At 42.6% G+C, this 21,590-nt stretch overlaps 1 protein-coding gene across 5 annotated transcripts in view; it reads right to left on the reverse strand.

Annotated features, from left to right (window-relative positions):
* The window catches only part of TRAPPC9 (trafficking protein particle complex 9), a 542,203-nt gene that overhangs the window by 499,849 nt on the left and 20,764 nt on the right, over nt 1–21,590 (reverse strand). For 4 of the 5 annotated variants that reach the window (XM_032415640.1, XM_032415638.1, XM_032415639.1 and 1 more), the window contains 2 exons: nt 17,808–17,834; nt 5,219–5,340 (listed from right to left, as the gene is read on the reverse strand). In XM_032415640.1, the coding sequence (XP_032271531.1) occupies nt 5,219–5,340; nt 17,808–17,834 (149 nt within the window). The remainder of the gene's footprint in view (nt 1–5,218; nt 5,341–17,807; nt 17,835–21,590) is intronic. The other variant, XM_032415641.1, reaches the window with a different exon arrangement.

The following is a 21,590-nucleotide window of genomic DNA, read 5'->3' on the forward strand; positions in this document are numbered from 1 at the left end:
AAACGAAAAAAAAAACAGCCAGACTATTGTCACTTCATGGTGGTGGAGGATGTAAAAGAGGAAAGAAAAGGAGCAAAGAGGTAAATGAAGCAAACGAAAAAAAATACAGCCAGAGAGGGCGTCTGGGTGGCTCAGTCGTTAAGCGTCTGCCTTCAGCTCAGGTCATGCTCCCAGGGTCCTGGGATCAAGCCCTGCATTGGGCTCCCTGCTCGGCGGGAAGCCTGCTTCTCCCTCTCCCACTCCCCTGCTTGTGTTCCCTCTCTCGTTGTGTATCTCTCTGTCAAATAAATAAATAAAATCTAAAAAAAAAAAATACAGCCAGAGAGACAGGCAAGACATCCATTTGCTGTCCTTGCGTCGCGTACACAATACGAGGAGCTGGTTTCTCCCAGACGTTTTGTTGAACACGTACTCAACCAGGGAAGGAGAGACAATGACCAATTCTTTATTGAGCAACACGAATGAGCCTGCCACTGGAGTAGGCATTAATATATACAAATCGTTTACCCTGATTAAAAGCTCGATGCAGCAGGCCTGCATGTCACCATTCGAGAGAAAAGAAACCTGGGCTGAAAGAGAGCACACAGCTGGACTGAAGTCAGACAGCCTGAGACACGGGAGGAGAGACTCAAACCCAGCTCGGTCTGCTCTTTCCACTCTCAGACTGGAAAACTCATCACCCACAGCCACCTGACGCCCCTGCTGCGCCCGTGGCAGACAAGTCTCGAGTCCTGACTGACACAGAGCTACAGGCAACCAGTAACTCTCAGTGAGCCCTGGCTGGTGAGGTGGCACCCACCTGCCATGCCCATCGGGCTGTGCCACTGAGGCAGGAGAGCCTGGTTCCTCTGCACGTCCAGAGCCTCTTTCCCTGCCCTAACTCCTCCAGTCCAAAGGAAGCCACTAAACTGCTAGAAGCCACATGACTTCTCTCCATCTGTCTGCCCACTGACAGAACTTAGCTATGGTCACTTTGATAATCTTGGAAACAACTGAAAACACAGAAAAGAAAGGACTCTGGAAAAAGTACTTAATACCTACCATTTTTAACTAACCAGTTACAAAATGAATATTAAAACTTCAATCTGCCTTTCTACGTATCAGCTATTAGCAGTTCAAAAATATAATGGCAAAAAATCTCATCTACAAAATTAGCAAAAACACATACAATAACTAGAAATAAACTTAAAAACAACACTCACGTTCTTGATGAAGACAACCACAACTGTACTGCAGGACTTAAAATAAGATGTGTAAATGCAGAGATGTTAACATATTCTATAGAGAAAAGTAATTTTGTAAAGATATAAGTTCTCCTAAAAATAATTCAAAACTTATTGCAAGCCCCATGAAAATTTCAATCTGGTTTTTTTTTTTTTTGTAACTTGAACAAAATATTCCAGAATTCTTTAGGAATAATAAAGTCAAATTACTAGCCAAGAAAATCTGGGATCAGAGGAAGGAATTTTAAAGAAAAGAAGACATACTATCATATATTAAATAAACTACAGGAAATAAAATATCATGATGCTAGACTAAGAAAAGAAATTCATAGAAAGGAATAAAAAGGTCAGAATAAGACTCCAAAATATGGATAAGTAGGATTTCAAATCAGAGAGAAAAGGTATGAATTCAATAAGTCATGGTAGAACAATCAGATAGTAACCTGGAAAAAATAAATAATATTGCTGTGTCATAATGTACACAAAATAAGCTATAGGTAAGGAGCTAAATGTTTTAAAAATGCTAACAATGGGGGCGCCTGGGTGGCTCAGTCGATGAAGCATCAGACACTTCCTTTCGGCTCAAGTCACAGTCTTAGGGACAAGCAAACAGGCTCAACATTAGACTCCGCACTCAGCACAGAGTCTGCTTGGGATTCTCTCCCTGCCCCTGCTCATGGGCACTTGGGCACATGCTCTCTCTCTCTCATTAATGAATTAATTATTTAAAAAATAAATAAAACGCAGGGATGCCTGGGTGGCTCAGTCATTAAGCATCTGCCTTCGGCTCAGGTCATGGTCCCAGGGTCCTGGGATCAAGCCCTGCGCCAGGCTCCTTGCTCAGTGGGGAGCCTGCTTCTCCCTCTCTGCTCTCTCTCTCTCTGCTCTCCCTCCCTCTCTCTCTCTCAAATAAATAAAATCTTTTTTAAATAAATAAATAAATAAATAAATAAATAAATAAAATGCTAACAACAGCTAATACAATATTTTCCATGTACTTCACTCTGCAGTGATCCTCACTGTATCCCTTTGAGAAAGGTACTATCATCATCCTTATTTCAGAGATTTAAAAAAACTGAGGAAAGGAGTTTTATTCTATTGTCAAGGCATTTCTAAGCATAATACTGAAGGTAAAACCCATAAGGAAAAGATTTACTATATAAAAACATGTTTTGACCACAAACAAAAAGAAAACCTCATGAGCAAAATTAAAGGCAAGCAACCTTAGGAAACAGATTTGTAATAGACACTGATGAAAGGCAAGAACCTGATATCCATAATATACAAAGAATTATAAAAAAGCAACAAGAAAAACACCCCACCTTAAATGTATGCAAAGGACACAAATGGGTAATTCATGTAAGCAATGTAAATGGTAACAAGTGAAAAATGCTCAGCATCTCACTGGTAATCAAATGCAAACAGAAACAATGAAAAGTTACTTTGCCCATTATAGTGGCAAATATCCTAATAGCTAGTGTTTGTGAGACAGCAGACTGTTAACCTTCTTGAAGGACAATATGGCAATATATAAGTAAACTCTAAAAATACCATGTTTGCTCTGACTCAAGTCCACTTCTAGGGACTGTTCCCTTAAAAAAAAAAAAAATCAGGGATGCCTGGATGGCTCAGTTGTTAGGCGTCTGCCTTCAGCTCAGGTCATGAGCCCAGGGTCCTGGGATCGAGCCCTGCATCGGGCTTCTTGCTCGGCGGGAAGCCTGCTTCTCCCTCTGTCTCTGCCGCTCCCTCTGCTTGTGCTCTCTCCCTCTCTGTCAAATAAATAAAATCTTTAAAAAAAAAAAAAAAAAAGTCCCAGGGCGCCTGGGTGGCTCAGTTGGTTAAGCAACTGCCTTCAGCTCGGGTCATGATCCTGGAGTCCCGGGATCAAGTCCCACATCGGGCTCCCTGCTCGGCGGGGAGTCTGCTTCTCCCTCTGATCCTCCCCCTCTCATGCTCTCTGTCTCCCATTCTCTCTCTCAGATAAATAAATAAAATCTTTAAAAAAAAAAAAAAAAAAAGTCCAAAAAGATTTCTCTATTGGGGCATTTATAAGATCTCTGTTTACCATTGTGGGAAGGAAAACTGAAATGACATAATATTCAGTAATGGAGAACTGGTTAAACAAATAATTCTACCCCTTTTCCCCTTTTCATTCCCTGTTGGGGAAGGAATTGAGGAGTAACTTGAAAGCAATTTATGATAAATGTAAACATCACGTTCAGTGATTAAATTCCCAGAGATCTTAACTAAAGGAATAATCAGACAAGAACACGAGAATAGGGGCGCCTGGGTGGCTCAGTCAGTTAAGCGGCTGCCTTCGGCTCAGGTCACAATCCCAGAGTCCTGGGATCGAGCCCCGCATCGGGCTCCCTGCTCAGCAGAGAGCCTGCTTCTCCCTCTCCCTCTGCCTGCCGCTCCCTCTGCTTGTGCTCTCTATCTCTCTCTGTGTCAAATAAATAAAATCTTAAAAAAAAAAAGAACACGAGAATAGGGGCACCTGGGTGGCTCAGTCGGTTGAGGATCTAATTCTGGGTTTCAGCTCAGGTCATGATCTCAGGGTCCTGAGATCGAGCCCCGTGTCGGGCTCCGCGCTCAGCGCAGAGTCCGCTTGAGGATTCTCTCTCTCCCTCTGCCCCTGCCCCCTCTCTCTCTATCTTCCTCTCCCTCTGCTCCTCCCCCTCCCTCTGCTCCTCCCCCACCCCATGCTCACTCTCCCTCAAATAAAGAAAATCTTTAAAAAAAAAGAACACAATGGGGTGCCTGGGTGGCTCAGTCGTTAGGCGTCTGCCTTCGGCTCAGGTCATGATCCCAGGGTCCTGGGATCGAGCCCCGCATCGGGCTCCCTGCTCGGCGGGAAGCCTGCTTCTCCCTCCCCCACTCCCCCTGCTTGTGTTCCCTCTCTCGTTGTGTGTCTCTCTCTCTTTCTGTCAAATAAATAAATAAAATCTTAAAAAAAAAAAAGAACACAAGAATGTATGTACAAAGATGTTCACTGAAGCACTGTTTCTCTAGCAGTGGGAAGTGAGCAAGCCTGAGTATCCACCCGAGGATGATGATGAAGCAAACCTCACAAGCTGTGGGCTCTGCGGGAGCAGGCATGTCATGTCGCTCCAGGTGCTGCCACTCCCCGAGCTGGGCTCACGGCAGTCTCTCACGGGAGGCGTGCATGAATAAATAATAAATGACCACCTCCACGCGTTAGAGGGCTGCCCACCCTATCTGCACGAGGGCAGCCGCCTGCAGGGGGAGGACACCCACGCGGTACCTCTGAGGCAAGGAAGCAAGCGGCCGAACGACACGCGTGGGACAGCCGCATTTTCCTAAATAAGAGAAACACATCCACACGTATGCTTCACGGGCCCGACGGTCATGAGATACATACCAGACTGTGCACACTCGTCAGTCTAAGAAGTAAGGGCGGGGGAGGCGGGCGGCCCCCACCTGCCCCCTGCTGCCTCACTCCTGCACAGCTGGAGTTCTCGTCCTCAGCATTTCAGAAAGGATATTTGAAATTTAAATTTTTTTTAAATCCAGAGTAACAAGAACGGTGCATCTAGAAGATGGGATGCTAGGCACAGCATTAAAACGCACGTCATGGAAGATATAACTACACAGAGGAACACATGATGCGCCAAATCAGAACCACAGGGCTCCACGCAGTGAGCACCGAACGCTCGCCATGTTTTATGATATCGGCAATATGCGTTGACCAAACAACCAGAAAATGATGCTAAAGGGTTAAAATGACTATCTCTGAGTAGTGGGGTTATGATAGTCTTTTTCCCCCTTCTCCAAATATCAAATTAAATATACATTATTTTGAATCAGAAATAAAAAATACTTTTAGGTATACAGTATTATGCATTAGGGTATAATACACGAATACTTACAGAACCAAATAATTGGGAGATACTATAGTATTTCACGGTGTAAACCAGGAACTCCTGGTTAGAACAACACAATTAGGTAAGGGGTTTACGAAGCAGTAAAATCACCTTGCTGTAATAGGAAATGGCCTCCTTATACTTGTCAATTATGTCCTCAGGACTAAGACAGTTCTTAGCACGTCCGATTTCAGCACTGGTGTCAGGATTTATGCCATTGGTCGTGAGGGCACCTGCAAACCAAAAGGAAGAAAAGAGATAATCTTTGGCTTTTTCTGTCTTCTTTGTTTGTTTGAAAGAAGGGCACAAATAGGATAAAACTTAAATACTTCCCCCCCCCACAGTTTAAATAATGAAGCCGTTTTTAAATTCTTCTAGCTTATATGTCCCCTGTAAGTCTTACCATCAAAGCACTGCATTAAATGATAATTAACTCAGAGTAAGTTTTCCTCCTTATTGAAGCCTTTTATTAAAGAACATGGGATGCATTATATAAAAGTAACGTGTCCGTAATAACTAGCTTTGCCATCTTGAAGACGACACAGTCGGAGCGCGTTACCTTGCGGCTCTAAGCTGAGTGCTAGCAGGAGGCCGCACGCGTCCTCAAACGAAGATAAACTACATGAAAGTGTTTTCCAAATCGTCCAGCACTAAAGAAATATAACTGACAAACACTAGTATCCTGTCTGCGGCTCCCATTTTCTATTTCTGGCCAACCTCTGTCACTAAGCAGAATGGATGAATTCCCCAGCCATCAGACTCACGTGGGGAAGAGTTCTGGAGAAATCTCCATTTACAGAACATAACCAACTACACATGGAACTCTGACAGAAAAAAAAAAAAAAGATGAAACAGTTTTTTATTTCATAGAACACAAAAAATACTCTCTTAAGCCTCAGTAACAGAAAAAGCTGGGCTCCTGCTAAGCCACTTGTTTATCTCTCAGACAAACCCCGTCTTCCTGACACCTGCTGGGGGCTTAGGCATGAGGCTGCTGCCGATCCTTATAATCCCTGGGGCCCAGGCATGCATCTCACCGCCCGTAACACGCGTGTCAGCTCGAGTCCTACCCTCGCTTCTGATCTTGGCCCAATTCTCTCCTGCTTATTTGGTATTCTGTTATTCTGTAAGCTGCCTTAAATACTTTGGGGAACAAGACAAAAGAATGAGTGGATAGACAGACAGATGGACAGGTGGCAGATGGGCAAACGGACAGAGAGACTCCAAGAAAAGGGAAACAGAAAGAGGCTCCTGCACAAAACCCTCCTCCAGCTAGGGAAGAAGAAGGACAGCAGGGAACCAGTAAGAGGCAGGTGGCTTGGGATCTTGTTTCCTCCAGATTCTGTGAAAATCACAGCAAGGGATGAGAGGATAGAACTATAAATAATAAGAGAAAAGAGCATGCTTGAAAAACCTAAAATGTATACCTTTTTAAAGAACAGATTCAAATCATCAAGGCCCAATGACACAATCCTTACAGAACTGAGAATTCCATCTCCAAGCCACAAGGCATCCCTTCAGAGCAGTGAGGGTTTACACGGAGTGCTTACAACACCAGCAGAGCCCAAGATACATGATTTTGCACGCAGAAGGACTCAGCATGTGTGCTAAGGACTTCCTCCCATGCTCTCCCTCACAGCCCCCAGCCACACTGTGAGGGAGGCTCCCAGTGTACCTCATTCCTGCAGGTGAGGAAAGAAGTCCTGGGGAGGCTAAATATTCTTTGTTAGTTTTCAGAATTGCAGAGCTAGTGACTCCAAAGTAGGATTCAAACTTGGGCCTACGTTTTTCACCATCGTACATAATATTATGCTTTGTGTGTTTTTCATGCATTAATACATTTGTTTCTGGCTAAAAGAATATTTAGTAAGTGTATAGGCAGTTTTGATTTATCTAATAGGCTCCAACAATTTATCTTTATATCACTGACTTTTACTCTTTTCCCTTGAAGAAAGGAAGGGAAACAACAGGGGCCAGAGTGAGGTGGGTCCTTCATTCTTCATGGTACCTCCTCTCCTCCAAACAGTATGCGATCGAGGAGCAAATGCCCCCTCCACTTTTAAAGAAATGGCACCAACGATAACGAGGGTTCATTTAAGGATTAATTAAACACCAGTATTGATGCTGGGGGAACTCCACGGGCAACAACCCAGAACAACACAATGTGTCGGAAACTAACAACAGCAGAGCTCAGGAGAGAGCTTACCACTAAGGGTCACAGTGATTTCATTTCATTCAATAAAAGAAAAAAAAGCTCTGGGGCACCTGGGTGGCTCAGTCGTTAAGCGTCTGCCTTCTACTCAGGTCATGATCCCAGGGTCCTGGGATCGAGCCCCGCATCGGGCTCCCTGCTCTGCAGAAAGCCTGCTTCTCCCTCTCCCGCTCCCCCTGCTTGTGTTCCTTCTCTCGCTGTGTGTCTGTCAAATAAATAAAATCTTTAAAAAAAAAAAAAAGAAGAAGAACAAGCTCTAAAAAACTAGTATGCAATAGATTCAATCTTTCTTGACATGTACAAAGTGTTGACGGCCTCCGTGTAATGTTAGTGTGAACCAATGAAACAAGGAGTCATCAGGACCACGGCCTGAGTCTACAAAGAGGAAAAATCAATGAAACAGGCAGGCTGACGGCCAGGCAGGAGGAAAGGAAAAGAGAGGACATAGTTAAGAAGAAGGGGGGGGGGGTGCCTGGGTGGCTCAGTTGGTTAAGCGTCTGCCTTCGGCTCAGGTCATGATCCCGGAGTCCTGGGATCGAGTCCCACATCGGGCTCCCGGCTCAGCAGGAAGCCTGCTTCTCCCTCTGACCCTATCCCGTCTCATGCTGTTTCTCTCTCTCTCTCTCTCTCTCTCTCTCTCAAATAAATAAAGAAAGAAAGAAAAGAAAAGAAAAGAAAAGAAGAAGTGGGGGGGAAAGTTCAGAAAACAACATCATCACAACGGTTCTCAGGCATCCATCCAACAATCATTCATTCATTCAAGAGCCAGGGAGAGAGTTACAGGGTCGTCTTATGTGCAAGATGGCATCCAAAGCACAAAACTGGAAAGGCAACGCACACAGAGATAAAACAAAGCAGAAGTAAGAGGGCATAAAGCAGAGACAGACGAGGCAGGAGAGAGAGACAAACCGTGAGAGAGAAGAGCAGCAACAGGGCTCAGAGAAGGCAGGCACCCATGGTGTGGCGGTGAGTCCAGCAGCAGTGGGCAGGCCGGCCCCCCACTGGCTCACTCACATCCACTGTCCTACTGAAAAACCAGCACCTGCGACATGGGTGCTCCTCACGCCGTCTGCAGACGGCCAGCAAAGAGACAGCGCTGCCGACAGGTCAGGACGTGAGCCTGAGCGCCTCGAACACCAGGGCAGAGCGGGAGTTTTTGATGAATGGTACTGAGACACTGGGATGGCCATTTGGAAAAAGCTCAGAACAGACCCATACGGACCCATACCTCACACCAAACACAAGAATCAACTCCAAATGCTCTAGGATCTACATGTAAAACAGAAAACCAGAAAAGAAGTTCAAGTAACATGGGTGAATTCCTCTAAAACCTGGATATAGGGAAAGGCTCTCTAACTATGATGCAAATCCAAATGCAATTTTAAAAACTGATAAATTCAATTATGTAAAAATACAGCAAAAATACCACAAACAAAGCTAAAACATAAATGACGATCTGAGAGAAAGTATTTGCAATATATATCACAAAGGGCTAAGAGCTCTAATATATAATGAGGTCATAAAAATTGAGAAAAAGCTAAAATCCAATAGAACAAAATGAGCAAAAGATATGAGCAGATAATTTGCAAAAGGGAACTATAAAGATGGCCCTCGCCAATTAGAGAGCTGTGGAATGTCACCTACAGTGTATCTAGTTGGTCAAATGTAAAAGCACAGCAACGAGCTGTTAACAAATCTGGAGAGAAAAGGCACCCTCGGGCATGGCTCCTGTGACCTCTATGGAGAGGAAGGTGGTAAAACCTAATAAAAGTGTGTCTACATATTTTTTTAACCTTTGGACCCAGGAACTCCATTTCTAGGAATTTATGCTGAAGACCCAACGCCAATAACACAGAAATACACATGTATGAGGTTATTCACTGGGGCAGCATTTGTAATTACAAACGACTGGAAAGCAGAATGTCCATGAGAAGACTGGTGAACAGAACGGGGCACATACATGCACACGGCGTGCTACACACCTGTGCAACGGGTGGGGAAGGTCCCCATGACCTGACAGGGATCGGTCTCCAGGATATGCTGGCAAACATGGCAGAACAAAAAAAGCCAAATATAAAAGAACGTGTGTAATATGCCACCTTTTGCACAAGAAATAGAAATAAGAACATCTGTCTGGTTTTCTTCAACAACAAACAAGCAAACGAACAACCCCACCAGAGTGAAAAACCAGGAACAGATGAGACTAGTCTCCTGCAAAGGTAGATAGGAATGAGGTGAGAGGGGTAAGAGAGGCAGTGACCCTTCTCTGGGTATAACCTTTTGTATAGTTTTGACTCTGGGAACCATTTTCATGTTGGAAGGAAGGAAGGAAGGAAGGAGAGAGGGAGGTGAGAGGGATGGAGAGAGGGAGGAAGGAAGAAAGATAGGGGAACCCTATAATGGCATACAAACAGAAACAAATGAGCCTAACTACATTTCAAATAAATAGCATAATTACCTTGACAGGAAGGATTAAAGGACAAACCCAATCAACTTCTGATCATGGCACCTTGTATATTTATCCTCGGTATAAAGACAGAAAGAGCACACACAACTCTTACACTCTACTTAAAGGTTTGTTTCTATAGGGACATTGCTTGGTAATTCTGAAACTACTTTCTATATATACTGTAGGACTAAGAAAATGAGTAAATATATTGACAATACCGGGAGCCAGACTTCTCACTGCTAGAGAAGGAAGATATAAATATAACACAGGGAAAGAGTGGAACGACCCCTCAGGTTTTGGACTGGAATTAGAGATAGGAGAGTATGAACTCTAGATAACACTATGCACTTCTCAAAAGGCCTACAAGCAATGGCATGTCCAGTGCCTGATTTTGGTTTCTAAATACCATTTGCCAACAAAAGGAACTAGAACACTGGAGAGGGATGTCTGATTTCAAAGCTGGGACAGGGAAAGTACAAAACGAACATAAATATCTCCATCCAGAACGTAAAGAAAGGCTCAAAAACTGATGAGGACCATATCAAAGGATACAAGAGCCAGCTTGAAGGGCTCCCACTGACCAAATCTAGCCAATGGGCTGCAAAATAAAGAATGAAAGCAATGGATTAGAACCCACTAAATAAAGATCCATAAGTCCACAGTAATGAGGGACGGCTGGCTGGCTGGCTGGCTGGATGGACAGACAGGAGGGAGGGAGGGAGGAACTGAGAGAAGGACGGGAAAGCTCTTACTTGTATGAGAATGCTAACCAGTAGATGGATAAGTAATGATGAAGTTAGACCATCACCTTTTGGCAACCATCAACTGACTCAGGTAAAAATCTTCAGTGAATGCCAGATCTAGTAGGTAAAAGTTTGATGAAAAACAGGATATTTACATGGTTTCAAAGTATTTTCCCACAAAGTACTTATTAATTACAAAAAGGAATATAGTTAACTTTACACTGGAAAACCTAGCCAACTCCACTGCAGCCAACAATCAAAGTGACGGCCAATAAAGGGACGAACCAACCTCACGCGTTTCCTGATATAATGCAATAAAGACCCAACATCACTTATTCTGTGTCCCCCCCCATAGCAACATGCATAATGTCATAATCATGAAGCAACCTCAAGCAAACCCAAACTGCGGAATATTCTATAAAATAAATGGTTGGTATTCTTCAAAAATATCAGTATCACAAAAGACACTGAAAAGCTGAAAAACTATACCAGATTAAATATTACTAACTGATGTGGAAACTAAATGCAATGTGTGATCCTGAGCTGGATCCTGGCTCTAGAAATAGAACTGCTGTACGGGGACAGTTAGTAGAATTGAGTCGATAAAGGTATTCTGTCAGTTTTAAATTTCCTGATTTTAATCAACTTACTACGTTTTGGTATATAAATGATCTTGTTCTTAGGAAATACACACGTAGGGATTCAGGGCAGGAGCATCAGGTCTGCAACTTACTCTCCAATGGCCCTAAAAACTGTACGTAAACACACAGAGTTCGAATAATAAAGCAAATGATAATCATGGGAAATCTGGATGAGGAGTATACCAGAGTTCTTGGCACCATTCTGGAAACTTGAATTTTTTGGACGTTTTAAGTTGTTTCAAAATCAAAAGATAAAAAAATTAGAATTCTGGTAAACTCAATCATAGAACAAGTCTATTAAAAACAGAATGTGGGGGCACCTGGCTGACTCAGTGAGTAGAACATGCAACTCTTGATCTCAGGGTCATGATTTCAAGCCCCACACTGGGCACAGAGATTATTTGAAAATACATATATACATAAATCCTAAAAACATCTTAATTTTAAAAATAGCACGTGTTTTTGCAAATATAAGAGCACTGAAACATACACATTTGGGAATATAAATGAAATTAGAAAAGACAAATTACAGACTAAGATCATGAGCCCCAAACAGAATGGTCATTCTTCCACTCATAACCCCCAGGTGTTCCTCCAAAAAGCCGGCCGCTGGGTCGGGCGCTGGGAATGTGGTGTCACAGCGGTACACAGTGCTCGGGAAAGGCCACCACGGGGGCATGGTGATAAAAGCGACAGCATGACAGCTGTCAGACCCTTCATAATGAACCAAGTCTTGCATGAGGGTCTAATTCCTTTCCCCTGAAAAAATTAAAACCCGGGAATAAGACTGGAGATATATCTTCAGAAGAATTAGACATTGACTCAGGAAGAAATACTGAAGGAGTTGTGATTTTTAAGCAAGCTAAAGGAAGTTGGAGGCAGCAAGGTAAAAATCCTATAGCAGAAATAAAATAAGAACAGGAGACTTCAACAAGTAGAACTAGCAGACATCTGTGGGGCGCCTGGGCGGCTCAGTCGGTTGGGCAGCTGCCTTCGGCTCAGGTCATGATCCCGGAGTCCTGGGATCAAGCCCCGCATCGGGCTGTTTGCTCAGCAGGGAGCCCTGCTTCTCCCCTGCCTGCCGCTCCCCCTGCTTGTGCTCTCTCTCTCCCTCTCTCTCTCTGTGTCAAATAAATAAAATCTTTAAAAAAAAGGACTAGCAGACATCTAGAGCACTCCACCCAATAAGAGCAGAATACACATTCTTCTCAAGCATACATGGAACATTCTCCAGGACAGATAACATGCTAGATCATAAAATATATCTTAGTAAATTTAAATGAACTAAAATCACACAGAGTATGATCTCTAACTGCAACAGAATTATATTAGAAATCAATAACAGATGGAAATTTGGGGAATTTACAAATATTTGCAAATTAAATAGCACACACATGAAGTTTCTAGGGAGATTTATACAACATATTAAAACAAATTAATTTTCAAAAATTCTAATTGAATAATTTTGAAAACTCAAAAAATGAAAGAAAATCATATTTGATAGCCAACTTCAAATATATGGAGAGGAAAGACCTAGAAATCACAATTCCCTGGGGTGCCTGGGTGGCTCAGTCGTTAAGTGTCTGCCTTCGGCTCAGGTCATGATCCAGGGTCCTGGGATCAAGCCCCACATCGGGCTCCCTGCTCTGTAGGAAGCCTGCTTCTCCCTCTCCCACTCCCCCTGCTTGTGTTCCCTCTCTCGCTGTGTCTCTCTCCATCAAATAAATGAATAAAATCTTTAAAAAAAAAAAAAAAAAGAAATCACAATTCCTGTAATTCTGACACTAACTCAGTATAATGAGAGGAAAATCTTTACCTAGGAAACAGTGAAATTCTGAGCCTAAGACAGGTTAAACTCAGCACAAACTGCACTAGACAAAGTGACGATTTTTAAAATAGAATTCTAAAGTTAGAACATTGCTGAAAAGCTACAAAAATGTTCCCAAAAAACAGATAGAAATAGAGAGGAAGTCTCTCCCCATGTCGCATACAAATGCAAGCTTATTTTTGTTTACTCACAGCACTAATTACTTTAACCAAAGCAGAATATTTGAATTAAGATAATCAATATTACACTTCTCTTGTCAAGTCTAGTTAATGAATTTACTCTGCTATGTAACCATAAAATGTCTAGGATAGATCTAAAATTAGTGAAAATAGCTTTGTATGGTTTGTGGAACTCTTCTCAAAGTTCCAAGCTTTTAAAATAGGTCTGAGAAGTATTTCTATATTATCTTTTCCCTTGTGAAACAAACAACAGATACTGTTGTCAGAATTCTGTTACTCCAGATGATGATCCATGATCCCCGTGTTCTAACTGATCTGCTGGACAAAAGGCACTAGCTGGACACTGTAAGCAAACAAGACGGATGTAAGGAAGACCATGACCTTAATCTGGGAGACTTACAATCTATTTCAAAACCGGGTTTTTTATTTCATTGGTTAGCAAAATGAAATCAACCAAATGCTTTCTTTGAATGTTCTGTAGTCATGACTCTACTTTTAGTGTGATGAACAGAAAAGCCTTAAGCATGACTTTCTTAGGTCAATTAGCAACAATCATTACTGGAAGGTGAGTAATGCAGAAATTCATTAATAGCAAAGCTTCCACCTACCTTAGACCTAAATAAACCTACACTGACCTCTGCATGCTAAATAAAGAGATGAGGTCCCAATGAAGAAAAAAAAACACATAGTAAGAAATCAAATAGGCAAAGAGTTTTTAATAAATGATTCCTATAGAAAGGAACAGAATATGGTGGTTATGAAGACAGATGCGGGAGACAAACTCCTGCGTCTGAATTCCCACATCACCACTTACTAGCTGTGACCTTGAGCAAGTCAGTGAACGTTTCTGCATCTCAAATTCCTCATCTATAAACTAGGACCTACTTCCTAAAATTTTTGTAAGGATTAAGTTGCTTTATATGGAAAGTTTATATACAACACCTTGTATCTTAGATATGACACCAAAAGCACAAGCAACAAAGAAAACACAGATAAACTGGACTTCAACAAAATTTAAAACATCTCTGCTTCAAAGGTCAATATCAAGAAAGTAAAAAGACAACACACAGAATAAGAGGAAATTTTTTAAAATCATGTATCGGATAAGGGAGCTATATCCAGAATATAAAAAGATCTGTTACAAGTCAGTAACAAAAAGACAAATAACTCAAGTAAAAAATGGTTTGTAAAGGATCTGAATAGACATTTTTCCACAGAAAATATACAAATAGCAATAAGCACAATGAAAAGATGCTCAGCATCATTAGCTGTAAGGGAAAGGCGAAACACAACTACAACGAGATACCACTTCACACTCACTACAATGACTACGCTCAAAAGGATAATAACAGGTGTTGGCGAGGATGTAGGGAAACTGGAAGTCTCATACACCACCAATGAGAATATGAAATGGTACAACCACTTTGGAAAACAATCTGGCAGTTCCTCAAAAAGTTAAACACTGTGTCACCCTATGACCAAGCACTTCTATTTACTAGGCTTATGCATAAGAGAACTGAAAACATACGTCCACACAAACACTTGTATGTTGAATGTTCATAGTACCATTACTGATGATAGCCAAAAAGTGGAAACAACCCAAATGCCCATCAACTGATGAATGGGTAAACAAAAAGCGGTCTATTCATACAAAATAGTATTACCAGCAGTAAAAAGAAAAGTAGTATTGATTCATACTACAACACGGATGAACCTTGAAAACATTGTTAAGTGAAAACAGTCACATTGTTGTATGGTTCCATTTACATGAAGTGTTGAGAACAGGCAAATCCACAAAGACAGATGAGTGACTGCCTGGGACTAAGTGGGGAGTGACTGCTAAGGGGCACGGGACTTGCTGCTGGGGTGATAAAATGCCCTAAGACTCACTGTGGTGATGTATGCACAAATCTGGGAATATAGTAAAAGCCACAGAATTGTGTACTTTAAAGGGGTAGATTATATTAAAGCTGTTTAAGAAAAAAGCTCCTTAGAACAGTGCCTTCACACAGTAAGCACAAATTGCTTATTTTTATTATAGGCAGAAGAAAATCCCCTCAACATAAAAAAGGGAAAGCAAATTTGAATTAACTGAAATCGGCCAAAAAATCATTTCACTTGAAACAGTTGCTGAATGGACAGGACATATTCAGAAGTGACAAGAAATAAAGCAATTTGACCCCACGAAGCATTCTACTTCAAATGCTGATCAAGGGCTCAGAAGCCTAAAGCTAGAAATGACTAGAGGAGAAGCTTGGTTCTTATAATAAACTTCGGAGCAAGCATCCAAAGACTGTCAAGACTGTCAAACTCTTTCCCTTCTGGCCTTCGAAATAGTTGTAGGAAAACCGGGCAAGAAAAAAAAATTCTGAAACATGTCGTTTTGAATAGTATATCCATTTAAATTTCAAAAATAAAATGGAAGTGATGCAATTCTGTCATAACTTCATGTGGATGGGTTTTCTAGGGAGCTGAACAATTTTATAACCTTGAAGAGAACGTTCACTGTTCAGATTTAGAGACTAAGGAGAATCATACCACATTGCTCCTCGGAGTTGTGAAGTGATTCCCTACCAACCCATTTGCCAGGGTTTAAACAGCAGAAAAGAAACTATTGCATAGGAAAAATTTTCCTCTACCTTTCAACGGTTCTTTTGGCTGGTCTAAGAATTAAATTGACATGAGACAAATTAACCATAAAATCACATTTAATTTCATACATTTGGGAACCCCACATACATGAGAGGTACAAAGACAGGTAAAATGAGGGATCTATGCCATCCTGAGCTAAGCAATGGGATAGGCCTAGGGTTTTAAGAGAGAGGAGCACAATTCACAGGGCAATAAAAGGAAAAGCACATGTTTGGTAATTAGTTATGCGCCCTGCTATACCGATGGGTCATTCAGATAAAATTAATCTCCAGTAATAACTCTTATTCTGGGAAAGATACCAAATTGAGATTCTTCTAGGTAGCTAGCGGAGGGACAAAAGTTTCTCTTGATCCCACAGAGTTTCAACTGCCTTCAGCTCAAAAGAGTCCACATGCCAAAGAGGCACAGTTTGGGGAGACTTGCTCTGAACTCCCTCAAGACTACGGCCTGAAAGATCAGACCTTAGTGAGTGAGGAAGAGGCTGTGGTCAGCCCTGGCACCAAAGGCCCCATAAGCAGAGGCCAGAAGGCACAAGTGGCAGGACGGAAGGTAGGGGGGAGAGCAGAACCTCCGTGTTCTACTTGCTCTCCCTCGGGAACAACGATCAGGGCCATGTTCCTCTAATTTGGCACGGCTGCAGAAGATGCCCTCAAACACCCAGTGCTGATTTCCGGGTTCTCTCCTGCCAGCTTCAACCTCTACAGCAGGATCCCCACACATTCCCATGTAACAAAGCCCAGAGACCACCCCTTCTACCCCCAGTACGTTAAACTCAGTTTCATCTCCATTCAACCTTATTTTGAAAAGTTTCAGAAATAAAAAAGATGTATTCTTTTTTTATCTCAATAAATGACTGGTTTTCTGATAGCTCAAAGCTACCCCTACTTGGTGTAAACATCTAATTCTCCTGAAAGTAGTGGTCGACACACTAAAATTCAGTACTTTCCATCAGGCATAACTAGCCAGATTGGGCTCAGCAACTTCTATTGACCAAATACCAATGCATCCAACATTGATTTAATTGTTCATCTCTTTCAGCTGGTGGGGGGGTGTCATTCAGTTCTTCAGCCCATCCCCAAATTATTTTCTCATCACCAACTCAGGTCCCCTGAAAACAAAATAAAGCCATCTGTCTTCCTTTCTCTATACCTTCCATAAACCCTAATAGGAAACCAGCACCATTGTATGTCAATTATATCTCAATAAACTAAGGGGAAAAAATTTCTTAAATTTTAAAAAAAAGAAAGAAAGAAACTATCACGAAACATCAGTCTAAAAGAAGGATTCAACACAGATGTTAAAACAAAAACCTGCAAACCTGAAGCAATTTCATTTCAGAATGGAGATACACAATGAAATTAACGTAAATGCATTGGTCACAAAGCATTTATTTACATGACTATCTGATTTCTATTCTTCAAAAGAAGAAAATGTTTCATTTCTTTTTATTTACCTTTTATCATTGATTCTAATTAACCCAGAAAATAATAGAGCTCATTATGAAATAATTAGGCACTGCAATAAAAGAGATTTTGCTATATTAATTAACAGAAATTAAGAAAGGAAAACCCACCTCTGTAAAACACACAAAATTTCTTTCTCTGTTAAGAACACATATACAAAATGCAATCAAGAATTGAAGTTCATGTTGAGAGGGCACAAACCACAAAATCAGGGCAAAGTCATTACTATGAATAAATTCAAAATTAACTGGACAAGCATGCTCAATGCATTCAAAGAATTTTAAATCATTGCAAATCATTCACTTAACCATGCTGGAGGAAGAATTCCCCTCTTCAACAGACAACATAAATCAATAGGGTGCCCCATCAAACAAGGACCAAACCATAATCAGGTTTTTAACAGTTCTGATTTAAAGTTACTTAAATCAGAATGTTCCAAAGATCACAATCCAGAAATTTTAACCAATCATTCACACCATGAAACAAGCACTTAAAAAAAGAACCAAAAGAAACTAAGCACATAGATCATGTACCTGGATCAATGAGAACTTCTTGTGCCCCTGGAAGAAAGAACAGATTATGGTCTTTTATTTGGAAAACAAAACTACTTTTAAAGACAACTACTAATCACATTTCATGATTCACATCGCCTTGTAAATTCTGAGACACTTCTATCTGATCAGGAGAGCAATTCTGAGTAAGAGTATGTCACAAGTTCAGTGCCTTTTTGCTTTAGGAGACAAAATAGAACAGCTGCCATTAGTCATACCCTGCACAAACTGTGGAGGGCCTTGCCTCCTGCCCTCCCACCCTCCAAGCGCATGCTCCCCCAACCTCCTTAATCAAGTACGAGAATTTCTTATTCCCACAGATAAGCCAACTGACAAAGGAATAATAATTTGTTTGTGCAAATATGTGCCCACAGCTTGGAATGGAGGGCAAAGTTGTTGCAAGTAACTCAGCGCCATCCCCCTGAAATCTCATGCTCACACTCAGCACCATCCTCCTGAAATCTCACGCTCACACTCAGCGCCATCCTCCTGAAATCTCACTCACACTCAGCGCCATCCTCCTGAAATCTCACGCTCACACTCAGCGCCATCCTCCTGAAATCTCACGCTCACACTCAGCGCCATCCTCCTGAAATCTCACTCACACTCAGTGCCATCCTCCTGAAATCTCACACTCAGCGCCATCCTCCTGAAATCTCACACTCACACTCACTCACACACACACTCACTGAATTACTGGACGCTTCACAAGCGAAGGATTTCCAACTTTTAGTAGGTACAATGCAAAATAGTTAACTTCATTATTATCAAGAAGCTTTGAAAGCCTTGATCATCTGCTAAACTACCTAAGTATCAATGAGATCCAATTAGCCTTCTCTGTAGAAGGTAATTTCCCATGATGGCAAAACACACCCTAAGAAGTACTGGTTCCAAGAGTTGTGTTTATCACTAGCTATAATCATTTTTAAACATGTTAGCAAGATTCAAAAAGGTATATCCCAATGATATGTATTCTTACTGAAATAGCACAGTTATTCAATTGTTTATATATAAAGAATAGGTCCCACAATCCTATTTAAGAGCTGTTTGGTGTATTGCAATGTCTATATTTAAATGCAGACACAAAAATCACTGTAATCTAGAAGCCACGATTATAATAAACAAACAGGTGCTTTTTATTGAATGCCAACTACACGCCAAGCCGAACGCCTGACAGCCACTCTGTGTGATTCTCAGAACTGCCCTGCAAAGAAGACAGGGATGATTAAGCCCGCACGCTGCTGAGGAGACCGGCAGTCAGAGGGGCCAGGGATGCCCCAGCGTCACTCTGTCCCCACCGCCATGCCCAGGGACAGAGCAGACAGATATGTCCTGAGGGGACACTCAGCTGTGGACCCTTGGCGAATGGGGGGGTTTCCAGATAACCCTAGAAACTCTTGTTCAGCGAAAACCTGGTCAAATATACTACACTGTGCCATATCCGTGGAACAGGGGATGCGACTGGCACTTTTTTCTGCCTCTGCTCAGAGTCATCAATTATTTGACCTCTCAGCACATGGAGTGATGGACTGGGCCCCATACTAAGTGCACTCCGATTGCAGAGCTTTTAAAGTTCTCCTATTCAACGTGTAAAAATCTTTGTCTCATGTCTCATGCAGGCAGCTGACTACCACTTCTCACTGGTGTGGACGGACCGTCTGGAACAACCCTCTTTTGCCTTTTACATTCCCTTCATCTAATCTAATGGGAATCGGTAAGCCACATGGCCCAGACAGTTTTTTCAAACAGCAAAGGAAAAGCCCAGCTGCAAAAAAAAATGGACAGCTTTTTACCAAATGGACTTTAACATCTAATTGGACTTCCTGGAAGCCTTTTATTAGCTCATTTCCAGGCACTTGATAGTTTTCTGATTGGGCAGAGGAGCATGTCTACTTTGCTGTTATCTGGCCTACTAGGAAGGCCTCTCGTCTTATGTGGGTGGGGGCGGGGGAACAGCGGGTGCTATCCAAAGAAATCACACACTGAGAGAAAGGGTGTCCTCCAGCCAGGTCTCCATGGACAGAAGCACCTTGACATGCTCAGAAATTTGATTATCAGCATCATCAGGCTCTAGTGGACTGATTTCACATTAACCAAACTCCTGAGAGACTCACGTAAAAAAAAAGTGGAGGTTGAACTTATTAATGTAATAGAAGACATAATTATCAATCAGACCAAAATATCTCAGTTCAACAATCAGCACTCTTCTCCTCAACAGCCCAATCACAGGCAGGAGGTTACATGGTGAGCATGGATGGAAGCCGAGCAGGAAGGTATTTTCCTAGATTAACTGGGACTCTCTTTCTGTTACAGGGACAGATCTGCTGCCTAGACGAGCAATCAAGGCTGATCACTATGACTCTCACGGTCAACACTCGTGTAACACTCCCTCTGCCACTCTTTCTAAGGTGACCGAGCCCTGACTCATGGATAGATGCCCTTGAAGATCTACAGACAGGCTGACACCCCCAAACACCTGAAGCCAATCTCTGGGAGCCAAGACCCCTGCTCTGACACTTGCTATCTCCGTGAGCCTGGTCAGGTTGCTCACCCTGTCTATGCCTCAATTTTCACATCTGTACAATGGGCACAATAATCAAGGCTATTCTGCTGGGTTGCTGTGAGGATGAAGGGATTACACTGGTTTATGTAAAGCGCTGAGAATCGTGTGTAGCACATTTTAAGTGCTTAAAAAATGGTAACTGTTAAGGTGATTTCACAAACCTCCCTTCTAATCATCTTTCGTACATCCTCGTTTTCCCATTTACAAGTTCTTGGGCAGCGCCCTTATGCTCCACCCCATGACCTGTGGAAAGTGAAGGGAAGGAGCCCCTTCCTCCCCGCTCCTCTGATTTCCATGAGGAGGTCTCTCCCCACAACAGTCCTGGACCGCGTGCCCCTGCTCGTCCTCCTCACTCAAATGGCCTGACTTCCAACTTCAGGACGTTTGGGAGGTGAGCTGCACATGTGAAACCCTCTTCTTCCCCTGGTGCTGGCCGCCGCAGGGTCCTTGGCTTCCGCCCTGAGGACAGGGGCAGGTCCCCTCATGGGAAGGACCCTGCGGTCCAGAGCCCCCTGGGACGGGAGAGCGCATTCATTTCTGGATACAGTACAGCCCGCCCCTTTTCCTGCATCCCTAAAGTCCATGGAGAACGGGGCTTTATCAGTAATAAAGGTGCCATTTGTCTCCACCTGCCTCCTCTTCCATCTCGTCTCGTCTCCCAGTTGGCTGGTGGAGAAAACAGGAGTGCAATGACTGGGCCCCCTTAAGCCCCAGCAGACACTAATTAACAAAAAGTTCCATGACCTCCCACAGGTTCAGAGTGACCACAAAGGCCCTCTCTCTGGTGCTGCTGCAGGATCCGGGCACAGGAACTGCGGACCCTCCTCAAACAGTTCACTCGTTTCTTAACTGCATCTTTCTTCCCAAAACCATCATTTCATATTTTAAACCCTTAGCAATCCCCAAAGACTATAAGATGATGGCTTCGTGCAGAATAACAGCCGAAGTTCACGAGCTCTTTTATGAGATAACCACTGTGCTAAACACTTTACATAATTTCTCTGTGATCCTCACAATTCTCCAAAGCAGACATTAGCATCCTTGTTTTTCAAATGAGAAAAAAACTCAGAAAGTATGGACTCAGGTTCACAAGGCCAAGTGGCAGCGTGCACACTCCTACCCAATCAAAACACGAGGCTTGGTCCCTGCAACCAAATCACCGCCCCCCCCCCCCCCCGATGAACACGCGGGGAACTCAGAGT

The sequence above is a fragment of the Phoca vitulina genome, unplaced genomic scaffold, assembly GCF_004348235.1.
Source record: "Phoca vitulina isolate PV1807 unplaced genomic scaffold, GSC_HSeal_1.0 scaffold18, whole genome shotgun sequence".
Taxonomy (NCBI): Eukaryota; Metazoa; Chordata; class Mammalia; order Carnivora; family Phocidae; genus Phoca; species Phoca vitulina.